The 12,383-nt window shown below is 45.7% G+C and overlaps 1 protein-coding gene across 8 annotated transcripts in view; it reads right to left on the bottom strand.

Annotated features, from left to right (window-relative positions):
- Nucleotides 1-274: 274 nt before the first annotated feature.
- Nucleotides 275-12,383, bottom strand: part of ZBTB46 (zinc finger and BTB domain containing 46) — a 47,016-nt gene continuing 34,907 nt past the window's right edge. For 5 of the 8 annotated variants that reach the window (XM_051632735.1, XM_051632736.1, XM_051632733.1 and 2 more), the window contains 5 exons: nucleotides 10,555-10,727; nucleotides 9,378-9,429; nucleotides 8,984-9,283; nucleotides 2,688-2,863; nucleotides 275-697 (listed from right to left, as the gene is read on the bottom strand). In XM_051632735.1, coding sequence (XP_051488695.1) covers nucleotides 311-697; nucleotides 2,688-2,863; nucleotides 8,984-9,283; nucleotides 9,378-9,429; nucleotides 10,555-10,727 — 1,088 coding nt within the window. In that variant the 3' untranslated portion in view covers nucleotides 275-310. Of the gene's footprint in view, nucleotides 698-2,687; nucleotides 2,864-8,654; nucleotides 9,284-9,377; nucleotides 9,430-10,554; nucleotides 10,728-12,383 lie in introns of those variants that run through there. The other 3 variants (XM_051632740.1, XM_051632739.1, XR_007890950.1) reach the window with 2 other exon arrangements.

Genomic DNA, 12,383 nt, shown 5'->3' with positions numbered 1-12,383 from the left:
AACCAGGCTGGCGGGGCCGGTGGGGTGGCCACAGGCAGGGCTGGTGGTGGAGGGAGAAGGAAGAAGGGAGAAGAAGGAAAGAGGGAGGAGGAAGGGGGAAGGCAAAGTCAGTCGTGCCGCTGGAAGCGGCGTCGCTAAGACAATATCCGAGTGGAACAGAGAAGGACTTGTTTAGAAAACACAAGAGTTATTTTTGCACACATGGACGACAACAAGGCTACGTAGTTTTTCCAACATACTCCTTCCTCCCCCGCCCTCCCTCCCACCCCCTACAAACAACAGAGCCAAACAAAACCCCTCCCCAAAATCCCTAAGAAATCCAGGTAAAATCCTTGTCGTTCTCCCCCGAGTTGTCCTGCTCCTGCGGAGAGTCGACATCTTTGTCGTCATCTAAAATCACATCATCTTGTGACATCCCCACGTCGTCCTTCCACTTGATGTCGTCGTCGTCTCCCATCTCCTCGTCTCCTTCCACTTTGATGTCATCCGGGTCTTCCATGTACTGGCCTTCCCCAGGGTAGCACTCCTCTGGAGACCCTTCTCCCCCGTTGTGGTCCAGGTGCCCCGCGATGCCCCGGCCGGAGCAGTCGGCACAGACGCCGTGGCGGCGCGAGCCGTGCTTTATCCCCACGCTGGCTGCAGACATGAACACTCGGTTGCAGACCTTGCAGACGTATTTTTTATCTTTGCTGTGGACCTGGAAAAGGAGGCCAAGGAGGAGAGTTAATGCCAAGGGAGATGGCTGGGGAGCTGCAGGGAAGGACCCACTCCCCCCTGTCCTTCTGCAAAGGCAAAACCACCGCGGCGACTGTGGCCGTTTGTCGTGGACTCAAACCCAAGGTGATTAGTTCAACCCTGTCGTGGTGTCATCCCATGGAAACTCCCCTCGTGCCTGCCTTCTGATCATCAGGAGTCGTTTTGAGAGCAACTTTTATCATCTGGGCCAACTGCCCAACTATTTCAGGGCTGACCAATATGTATTTTATGTACAGATATCTTCTTTTATATAGCATTTATTTTTTATATATCAGTTGCATTCAGGGACCCAGGAGCTTGCCCTGGCCAGTGCCCTGTTGCTGGCACTGACCAGCAGGGGACACTTTGGGAACCAGTGCAGAAGCAGAGAAGGATCCACCTTGTTCTCTGCTGTTCAGTGACCTGGGGTCATCCTGAGAAAGCCATTTCCTGCAGGCCATCACCCACCAGAGCCTCTGGGCACATACCACTTGTGTCTAATCCTTTTTTTAACTCATTTATTCTTTTCATGCTCAAAAGAGCCTGTACGAAAGGTTGTGCTGATGAAACACACCTTGTGGGGAACAGTCCTTCCTTGTATCCTGCACCAGCTGCCTGCCAAGGCCAGTTCCCTGCTCCTGCCCCACCCTGGGATCACCTCCTCTGCACCCGAGTTCTCCATAACCCTGAGCTCACTGCTCACCACAACACCCAGCCGAGCTAAAGGCATTTGGGAAGAGGACAAATTGACCCATCTTACCCCCACAGCCCTCACTACTGCAGGACACTTGGCTCAGGCTCTGCACTACACCAGCCCCAACCTCCTTCAAAGCCCCTGAGCTCCTCTGATGTCCTCTGGCTCCTGGTCCTCCTTGCTCTGAGCTAGTCCTGGCCACGTGTCCTCCAACCACATCAAGCAAAATCACTGCATTTTATTTTTCCATTTCAACTCCACGTAAGCTTTTTTGAAAGCAGTTGGACAGGGCTGGTCAAAGCCATCTCACAGGATCTGTAGGTATCACTCCTTTTTAACTGCAAGAAGAATTATTTTCAGGACTGCAAAGCTGAATACCATGACAGAAGGTGGCCAAAGGTGCAGAGTACAGGCTGAAAGAGCCATGGAAAAAGAAGAAACTATAAAACAGGTACTAAAATGATGTGTAATTGAAATATCTGTGGAAAACCTCATGGCCTCTCTCCCTCTTTCCAACACTGATAGTTTAGTCACATACTGCAAGTGAGCAGAAATCAATCCTACTTCCCTTATTGCCAAATTATTGAGTATTAACCACAGAAATGGCATCTGGCCTTGGTGCCTGACAATGCCTTCACCAAGATATGAATCTTGGTTTTACTAGACTATTCCAATTCAAAGAAAACAAGGGTTTCTATTACATTTACATTTTATATGAAGACTATAAAAATACACTTTTTAGTCAGAGTTAAACTAAAATTCTGTCTTTGGTTATCACTTGAGGAACTGAGAGAAAGGAGGTTTTTGTTGTTAAACCTACTTCCTTTTCCTGCCTTATTTCTGCACTGTCTTCACCCAGCGCCCAGCAGCGCCCGCCTGCACAGCCCCACCTGGCACTGCCCGCCCCAAAACGCCAGGCACTTGGGAGGAAAGACAGCAGGACAAGCCACAAGCACAGACCCAGCAGCTCGTCTTGCCACCAGCACTTCAGGCAGCCCCCACGGCCACTTCTGGGCACGAGGATCAGTCATTTGCATACAAGAAAATCTTGGACAATCACAGAAGAGAGTGTGAGCTGTTCTACTGCCCTGTCAGCAGCCAGGGCTGCAGGGGGAGGAGAAGGTTGTGCTGGAGAGGGGGCTGGGTGGGGAAAAAAGGTACTGGGGAAGCTTCAGAGGAGCCCTGGAGAGGAGAAGACCCAAGAGCTGAAGCTCCTGTTGTCTGAAATCCACACGGGTCCCCCCACCTGCCCTCTCACCAGGGTGTGTCGTTTCATGTGCTCCCGGCGTGTGAACTTCTTCCCACAGATCTCACAGGGATAAGGTCTTTCCCCCGTGTGGGACCTCATGTGTCTCTTCAGGATGCACTGGTGCATGGCTGAAAAGCTGCAGTATGGGCACTTGAACTTCTTCCTGATGACTGTGAACTCGTTGACTGCAAGAGAGAAAGCAAAACATGCAGATTAAAAATAAATAAAAAAAAGTCAGTCATCTTGTTTAGGATTTCACTGTTAAATTAGTTCACTGAGAAGTCATGTTCTCACCTCTTAACCATCTACATTTTTTTCAATCCTTACACTAAACTATTGCACTTACATTATTAAAAGTAAGAACTTCCAGTGCTTTCATCAGAGAAGCTTTTGAGCAAGGCAGTACACAAACATGTAGCAAGGCTGCAGGGCATGTGGCCTAATGCTTGTTAAAGAGCAAATCAAGAGGGTTGACAATCTGCTGAATTATAATAAATAAAAATTATAATATATTATTATAATAAATCTATTATAATGACTTGTCCTTATTTGCGGAAGAAGCAGGAAGCTGTGAAGAGAAGACCACAAACATGACACCCCAACAGTGCCAGGTGCTTTGGTTTTGTTTCTGGGGTGATGCAAGAACATCATCCCATGCTCCAGGAGTACTTCAGTGAAGTTGCAGAGACTGAAGATCACCCAGGAGAACAGGACAGTCAGGACAAACAGACGCTCCATTATCCACCTCAACCAGTGCTACCACTGCAGCATAGATACAGGAACATAAAGAGATGCTAATGTTGACTCTCAGCATGGCCCCCACCAGCCTCCTGACCACTCAGCTCTAGGCAGCCCTTGATGGAGGCTTTTTCTGTCTCCCTAACCTGATTTTGCCAAACCAGAAAAGGGGTGAGTTCTTTAAACCCTTCCTGACATTATTGATTCCTTTTTCCTTGACACCTCCTCAGCAGCACACCTAAGGCAGGCCCAGGGGACACGTGCAGCAGTGACAGCCCAAGGGTCTAATTTGCCAACAGAACATTCCACCTTCTCCTCCAGACAAAGCCAAAGTGCAACATGCCAACTGCAGCAGATGAAAACTGAGTCTTTGCTGCTCCCTGAAGACACCCACCCACCTGAAACCAGGAAGAGACTGTCTACATAGATAAGATTTTACATCTCCATCTTCTAATAATTCTACTGCTTTCCTTTAGTATGCTCATTTCTACTCACTTTTCTCCTAATTATTGTCATTTCTGAAAGCAATATGTTGTTTACGTAATGATGAGGGGGGGGAAAATTAGCAAATTCTAGTTAATCACCTCAAGTGCATGATCTGTGTGTAAATGTCTCTTGGTAAATGAAAGCAGTTGATGTAGGGGAGCTAAGGGAATAAGGGAAGTACCAGACCTACTACAGGGCTTCTAATGGACTGAGAACTTTGCAATGTTTTTAGATGCTTGTTATCTCCTACACATGCCCTAGGAACTGCAGGCAGGCTGCACGCTCTCAGCACACCACAGGTAATGCCCTGGGGCAGCAAAGTGCACTGAAAACCAGCTCCTGAAACAGGGAAGACCCACACTCTGTGTCACTGAATGCCCCATTTGTGGTGGGTTTGTGTCGTTGTTCTGTTTTTAAAGTTTACTTTGCTTTTGCAATGCAGATGAAACGATGTGAAAAGTAACTACCTCTCATCTGAGAATACTTTCTTGGAAGTTTTTTATTGCTCAAATGCAGACTAAAAACATGGTTCAAGATCTTAAATGTTGCCATGGTGTGAATTTTATCTTGGCATTTGTTTTGAGTATTTGGAATTAAACATACCCTCCACACTGCTAACTTTGATGAAAAATATACTCCTTTTAATTAACAGCTTGAATTTGATCTGAGAGTCTTATATTCTTGTGCTCCTAACTTGCTGCTTTGGGCTGCTCAGCAACTGTGGTGGTACACTTCTACAGCTGCTTTTTTTCTGGGGCTTTGGTGGGTTTTTCCAGCACATTTGTAAAGCTGTCAAGAGAATTTTCTAGCCCAAGGAAAAAAACAAAGAAAAGCCTACTCACCTGGGCCATGGCTGCAACACTGACCACAGGGAACAGGAACACTAAAGGGTATTTTCTCCACCCGTCAGTAAAGATTACTGACTGTGCCCTGGCAGAGTTTTGAAGGGCTGGTTTCAAGTGACTCTGCACTTGCACTGCTTTGGGAACCTCCCAGAGGAGACACTTGAAAATGGCCTGATGCCCAGAGCCCTGCACAAGCTGTTGTTGATCACCAGCAGCTCAGCCAGGCTGCACAGCTCTTCTCCTGCCCCGCTCCCAGCTGCTGATTTACAAGGTGGGGGTTCTTTCAAATAGACTATGAAAACCTCTCTCTTTTTTATATTACAGGAAAAGTATTTTTTGCTTTCATCTCCTTTGGATTTGACACCAGAGGCAAGGAGCCCACTTTTTTCTGCAGGAAAGCCTGAAGCAGGTCTCAGTGTTGGGATTTAAAGCTGTTGATGAGAAACACGTTTCCGGTTTGATCGTGTAGCTCCTGAGCATTAGTAATAGGCCATACAAACACTTATATTCCCCAGGATCACTATAAACCTATTACTAAGGAGTCTAGACAAGGTAAGCAAGCTGTAAGCTGATCAAGGGAAGTCAAGAGGGGACATAAAACCTCCTTCCTCCAGTCCAAGGCCACATCCAGCACTAACACCACGAACACGCTCCATGTGTAGACCACAGCTAGTGGGACAAGCTGCTCAGCAGGCCAGGTTTATCAGCCACCTGGGAAAAAAACCTGACACAGAGAGCCTTACAGCAAACAGATCCCAAGATTACAAAGCAAAAGTGCTTTAGAGAAGACCATAAAATCCCTTACTTCCTACACGGCCAGACTGTGCCTGATCCCGTCATTTCCGAAGCGACCAGCTGGCTCCTCTCGCCCGCCACGTCCCTGCTCCTTGCTGAGCCACTGCAGGAGCTGAGAAGGCAACTCCAAACCTCAGAAGCACGACCTGCACCCTTGGCACGCTCCCTTCACACACAAATAGCCAAGTGTTTCCAACACACACAGGTATTTCCAACAATATATTCATGACACCTTCCGATTTCAAGATCCCTCACACCTACTTTTCCCTGTATTCAGCCTAAATTGCTTGACAACACCATTTGCAGCTTCTGGGATGCTTACAGTTAAAAATAGTCACAGTCACTTTTTTTTTTTAGCTCTAGTTTTATTGAAAACTATTTTTTTTCACCCAATAGCCATGTATTTAGTTCTTGCATCTACAAAAGTAAACACCTGAAAAATAACATTTTTAGAAAAATAGCTGTATTGCAGAATTAACATTTGTCATAGCACTGTTAAATACCTGCACCCACAAGTCCACGGATTTAATGAACAACATACCAACTGTGGTATAGCTATCATCTTTTGTCTGAATGACAACATTTTATAGTGCTCACAAATAGCAGCATTAAGGTCCTAAGAAATAATCTTTAACAAGACCATCAAGACCATTAAGAGCAGCGCCAGAGATAAGGAGCTGCCAGACACAACTCCCTGAAGAGCAGCACCAAGATGTGGAGAACGCAGCACAAACAGAGCCACAGCATCCAGCTGTGTACTTAATGCCACTAAAATATTTACAGATGTGCATTTTAAAAACCAACACAAACAGGCTGGGAAAAAAAGCCTTTCGTGTTGTCATCTCAAGTGAATTTACTTATTTCACTGAGGCTGTTAAGTGAAATAGGCTCTTACAGCCCTAACTTGAGAGCAGGGAAAGCACTAGTGATTTACTGCCTGGTGAAACTATTTTGTATTAACTCTGTGAACCAATATGTAGCTCATAACCCCTAAACTATTACACTCACTTATGACAAAGAATTCACAAACTTTAAGACAATTCTTGTCCATTTAATCCTCATTATATTTATGGTCATACATACCAAGGTGCCAATTTAACTGCCAAAATTACAACTCCCATCATCTTCCCATGCTGTTTTCTAACAGGAAAATCCTGCTTTTAAAGAAGTTTTCTACAGGAACTCTGTGAGCCTCTGCTACATTATATCCCTTGGCTCTAACAGTTCCAAAAACCTAGTGCTGATCCTGAAGGGCAACACTGGGAATTCTCAGGGCTGAAGTCAGGAAGCACTCTGATGCACAGGCCAAGTAAAATACTACTTAAAACTCTATTAGAGAGACTGAGTTGGCCTGACTATAGAAAAATAGTTCCATGTTGAATTAAATTCTCAAATATGAGAACAATGAACAAACACCAAGTGCCATAATCTGTTATCATGTGAACAAAGCCCTTTAAAATTTTCTGAAATGACTTTTCCTGACATCTCCTCTGCTTCACACAAATCCTACCACGCTGCTCCCAAATGTCCAGATAAGGCTCATTTTGGTCACAACTTTCTCTTCTGGCTCAGCTTCCTCCTTCCTCGCTTGCTATTTATTTAAGAGCAGAGTAAACTATGAGGCAATTAAACTGACATCTGTAACAAGGGGAGCTGACAGACTATACACCCTACACCCTCACAGGCAGCTGTGAGCCACAATGCCAAAGATGTCAATGGGAACAAGAGCAGGAAAAAAATAGAAATGAAATGTCTGAAGTGGTGTGTACTACACTGGTTGTACAGGAACACATTCTCAACTCTGACCGCACCCTGCTCAAACAAAGAGTAAGAGCTAAGCCAAGGAGGGAAACTCAGGCTTCCCGACCCTCAGAAACCCAGCCCTGAGGCAGCAGGAGCCGTCCCGACTCCCAGCCCTGGCCCAGAACGTACCTGCTCCCCCTCCAGCAGAGCAAGGGCAGCAGGAACCGGATGATCCTCACATCCAGCTTTCCACAGGAAACAGCTTTGCAAGAAACCCTCCCCTGCAGCTCTCCGGGCTGCGAGTCCGCTTTGTGCATGACCAAGTATTCCTGATTTTTGTCTCCCTGAGACACAACGATATTATGAGAAGGAACCTTTCTGAAGAACTCTGAAAATCCTCCATCTCCTCAGCTGCCTCCCTGGCACAGGAAGAACAGCAACCCTATGAGACAGGCAAGGCTGATGCTCCAGCTGCTGACAAGCCACATTGTCCACAGCACAGCACCACAATTAATTGTACTCTGCTTTTGCATGTACATATGTAGCCAGAGACACAGAAATATGCAATATTTTTTTTTCTTTTAAATTAATTTCATATGATAAAATAGAAATTACAGTAAGACTCCTAGACCCCAGTAATAACCATTACTGATTTTGCATGTGCACTCTAGGTTACGGCCATGCAAAGCCTTCTCTCCTCAGTTCCAACACCAAACACTCAGCCTGGCTATCTGAATTCATTACTGGAAACAAACGAGTCAGGAAAACGTACAGAATTCCTGAAAACCACAGCCACACTCCAGTATATATTTTGAAAAGCCCTAGGAGTACTCAAACATAACACACAAGCCTTGTGGCAACTTTCAAGCCCAAATAACATACCCTGTCACACGTATGAACAAGCAGCATGTTTTTCCTTCCTGAAATGGCACAGAAAACCAGAGTTTATAAACAGCTTATAGGGCTGAGTGACCCAGAGCTTTCACAGCTGCTAATCTCAAGATGAAAAACCCTGAAATGCCCAAATTGTCTAGGACAGAGCACTAGACCAGAACTCATAGAACTGAATTCTATTATTAATTCTATTGATAACATGCTCACAAGCTGAGGTATGTTATTTTTCCAGGGAACACAAGGAGAACATTACCATTTCTTTTATAAAGCACTTTGAGATCTCCTGATAAGGAAGTTTAAGGTAGTCTAAGCACACAGTATGATCACACCAATGAAGACAGCCGAGGTGCCTACAGTAAGGGCTGACACCAGTTATCTTTGCACAAAAATAGCACCGTGGCTGCAGCTACAAAGCCTCTGGAACCAGCCCATTATCAACCCCCCAGCTCTGGGGAGTTACTCCATGACATCACACCTGCAGTACGTTTGTTTGCAGCACGAGAGCAACGGAACCATTTGCTTTTCCTAGTTTAAAGAAAGCGTCTTGTACAAGCAAGAGCAGCTACACATCCTCGGGATCCTCGCTTTGTCCTACACTGTCCAAAAGCTCCAACCCTCCCAGCTGGGCCGAGCCCAGGCAGCACACTCTGACGTGGTTATTGAGGTTCTTCTGGGTCCCAAAGCCTTTGCCACAGAAGAGACACACAAAGGTTCGCTCGCTTGAGTGCACAGACACAAGGTGCCGGTTTAAGTCTGTCTTGTCCCGAAACAGCTTGGCACAGTTAGGACACTGCATCTTCTTACAGTTGAAGTGGATGGTCTTCTCGTGCCGATCCATGTTGGATTTCAGGGTGAAGCTGGCAGGGCACTTGGAGCACTGGAAGCGGGCGAGCTGGCCAGGAGGCACGCTGTCCTGGGAGCAGCCAACCAAGTCCCACGGGAGCAGCACGGAGAACATGTGCTGGTGGATGTGCTCCCTCAGCTCCTCAGCACACTGGAACACCCTCCAGCAGAAGCCACATGTCAGCCTCTTGGCTAGGGCTGAAGCCAGGAACAGGCCATCAGTGGTCATGTCCGTGTCTTCAGACCTCAGGGAACGCGCATCTAAAAGCAGAAACGCACACGCACACAGACACGTCACTGTCTTCTGGTATAAAACAATGGCAGCTTAAAAACCATTCATTTTCCCTCTACTTACCTGAATCAGAGTTATCAAACTGCCAAAGTGCTAAAAATCCATCGTAAGTGGCCTGCAAATGAAAAGCACACTGAAGTTAAGGCAGGGATTTACAAGAGCACATCTCTGCAGTCAGTGCTCAGGCTGCCATCCTGTCACTGCCCCCACCCCTTCCTTTGGGAGCCTCATCCCCCATTTCCCTCACAAAGCTTTCCAAGCTTCATCATTATCTGCCTTTCCAAAGCAGCTAAGTGAACTGGGCTGGACTTTGCAAGACCTGGTGACAGAACCTCTTTGGGTCCTGGGTAACTACTCATTTTTCAGTCTCACGTGCATCTGTAGCTCCCACTCAGGCCAAGGGGAAAGAAACACTGGACAGAAAATGTCCAGCAGACACAAGGGAACTGGAAACATTCTGTCTTAGCCCTACACAGCTACTTTTTCTTTCCACATAGAAAAGCCCACAGAAAACAAACACCTTCTGCAGAGTCCCCTTTATGCAACGCTCTCTGGCACTGCTGAGCCAAACTATAAATAAAAGCTGATCTTTTGTTGTTGTCGTTTTTTCATAAAACCTTTGCGACACGTCAGCGTGCAGCAGATGGCAGCGCTCTAGGAGGCAGAGCCTGGGCAGGTCTGCTGGAGACCAGGCAAGAGATACCAGCCCTTCTCATCAGCTCACTTGGCTCTAAGGTGACTGACTGCAAAGGAAAATCTGTGCTTCCACCCATTTCAAAAACATTAAGAATAAGAAATGCCTCAGAAAGCCAGGGATTTTATGTCAAACTCCTGACTCCTGTAAGACAGAACGCCAGCCTGCCTCTGTCCAAATATATAGTTACAAGAAACCCAAATGCAAACCAGAAGTGGGCAGCTGGGTCTCAGCAAGCCTTGTAAGCAATGGTTTGCAAGCCAAGGGATTTACAATAAAAAGGGCATGTATACTTATAAGAAAAAAAATTTTTTTTGAAAGCAAGTTGTGTTGAAGTAAGGCAGGAGGGATAAAATTAGGACAGCACCAGCCCTGACCTCAACAGACTTCTAGTTTTAAAATAACCTATATTAAAAAAAAAAAAAAAAGCTAAGAGATCAAAGTATAAAGTATTACAGTCTTTCAAAGTACTTCTAGCTGGGGAGAATTTGATTAAACAGATACTTTTGCATTTAAATGTCTTTGCATTTCTTCCCCCCATCTTACCTGGGTCGAGGAAGGCACCTCTCCTTTGATCATGGTTTCTGGTGACATGTCACCAGAAGAGCAGATCTCAGGGGGGCTCTGAGTGGCAAGGTGTGATGAAGGCAGCAGGGGGGATGGTGCTTCCACTTTGCCATCACATTCGCCCCTTGAACGATTCAAGTTGGTGCCAGGCCCTGGGGAACACAGGAAACGAATCTCACCCACGTGAACTAGCACCAGCTGGTGGTTTTAAAAAAGGCCTCGCCAAGGCAGCGCCCCAGCACTTGCAGCTCATCTTCTGTCACTGGGAGGGAATGCAGCACCAGGGGGAAGCCAGGCTTTTTTGTCTGTTTGTCTGTTTAAAACCAGCCTCCCCACCCAGAACTTGGTGGGGTCACATCACATGGCTCCAGAGTCCGTCCGGAGAAAGCAGCACCAATATCCAGAGCAATCCTACTGCTGAAAGACACCTCCTGGAGAAGCACCATTGCAAACACATACATTTCAATCTTTAACATACACACAAACTTTATTCTAGTGCTAGCTTCATGAAAATGTATGTCAGCGCTTCAGATCTCAAGATTTGACCGTGGTGTTTTATTTAGTATAGTACTGTCAGCCCTTGATCTCAAAGTGCTTTACAAAAGATGGGGAAAAAAATTATTCCTTTCCTTCTGCAGCCAGCCAGCATGGAAGTTCAAATATTTGTACAAAATTATTCAATTACACCTGACAGTTGGTACATTCTAAAAATCTACCATCATGAAGAAGGAAAACATTCTTTGTTCAGCTGAAGCAGAATCACCACCACCACCCCTGTCCAGGCTGTAGCAACAGCCAAAGGGGAAACAATATTCCAGAAACTGCACTGACGATCAACAACAAATCCACACACAAATAAAAACTGTGGAATCAAGATTGCAGTACATTACAAGTTGTCAAACAAACTTCAACACCTTTACTGACTATTGGGATGACATACCAAGCAGGTCATTGTTTTTGAAAAGCAAGCAGGTGAAATCAGAAGCAAATATGGCATTAAAGTATACCAATTAGTATTTAAAGCACTCTGTGTCCTAAAGGCTGTTTTGCTGCTAACACAGAAGAGTCTCATTGAAACTTTTACACATATAAACCCCACACTCTTTAATGCAGCTATAAATAACAAGTCAAAGTTTACACCACGTCTGAGCACAACACACCACGATCTGGGTCACAACAAAGCAGGCGAGTGAAGCCCCACAAAGGTTTCCAGATGTGAACAACCCCAACCTAACTTTTTAATCAGCTGTCAAAGGCAATTTTGCTCTTGTGCCACAAGCTGGATGTTTGATTTACCTTCCTCTGCTTTGAGCACAGATTGGAATCTCTCACAAGGTAGTTACCTCTACTGAAACACACCAAGAATGCCTCAGTTTTCATTCTGGTTGCACCCATCTGCTGCTGCTGTCATTTAAGGCAGGACAACAAAATGACAAAACTTTGTAAATTGAAGATAGAAAGAAATGTGTGTGGGGGGGAAAAAGTGAATTCCTGCCTAGGTTCCTTTTCTCTCTGACCATCCCAAAGTGACTCAAACTGCCCTGTTCACACTGTGCTCACACTGTGATCATCAGCAGCTTCAAGGCAGCTCTGGGTTGTGCTTCCTTAAACCAGTGGCATTTTCACATACGTGAGTATAAGCCAGGGGGGTCTGGTTTGATTAATCCTTTATTAGTATCTTTACTGTGCTGCCCAGGTCTCTAAGAAAAGATGCATTTCTTAAGGCAAAAATTAAGGCTAAAGAATGAGCAACCAAATAGAGTCAGGAGTAACAACTCAATCATCCACCACGAGCCACAAAAAGAGTA

Source organism: Apus apus, chromosome 15 (assembly GCF_020740795.1).
Source record: "Apus apus isolate bApuApu2 chromosome 15, bApuApu2.pri.cur, whole genome shotgun sequence".
NCBI lineage: Eukaryota > Metazoa > Chordata > Aves > Apodiformes > Apodidae > Apus > Apus apus.
This window is presented reverse-complemented; position numbering and strand designations above follow the sequence as displayed.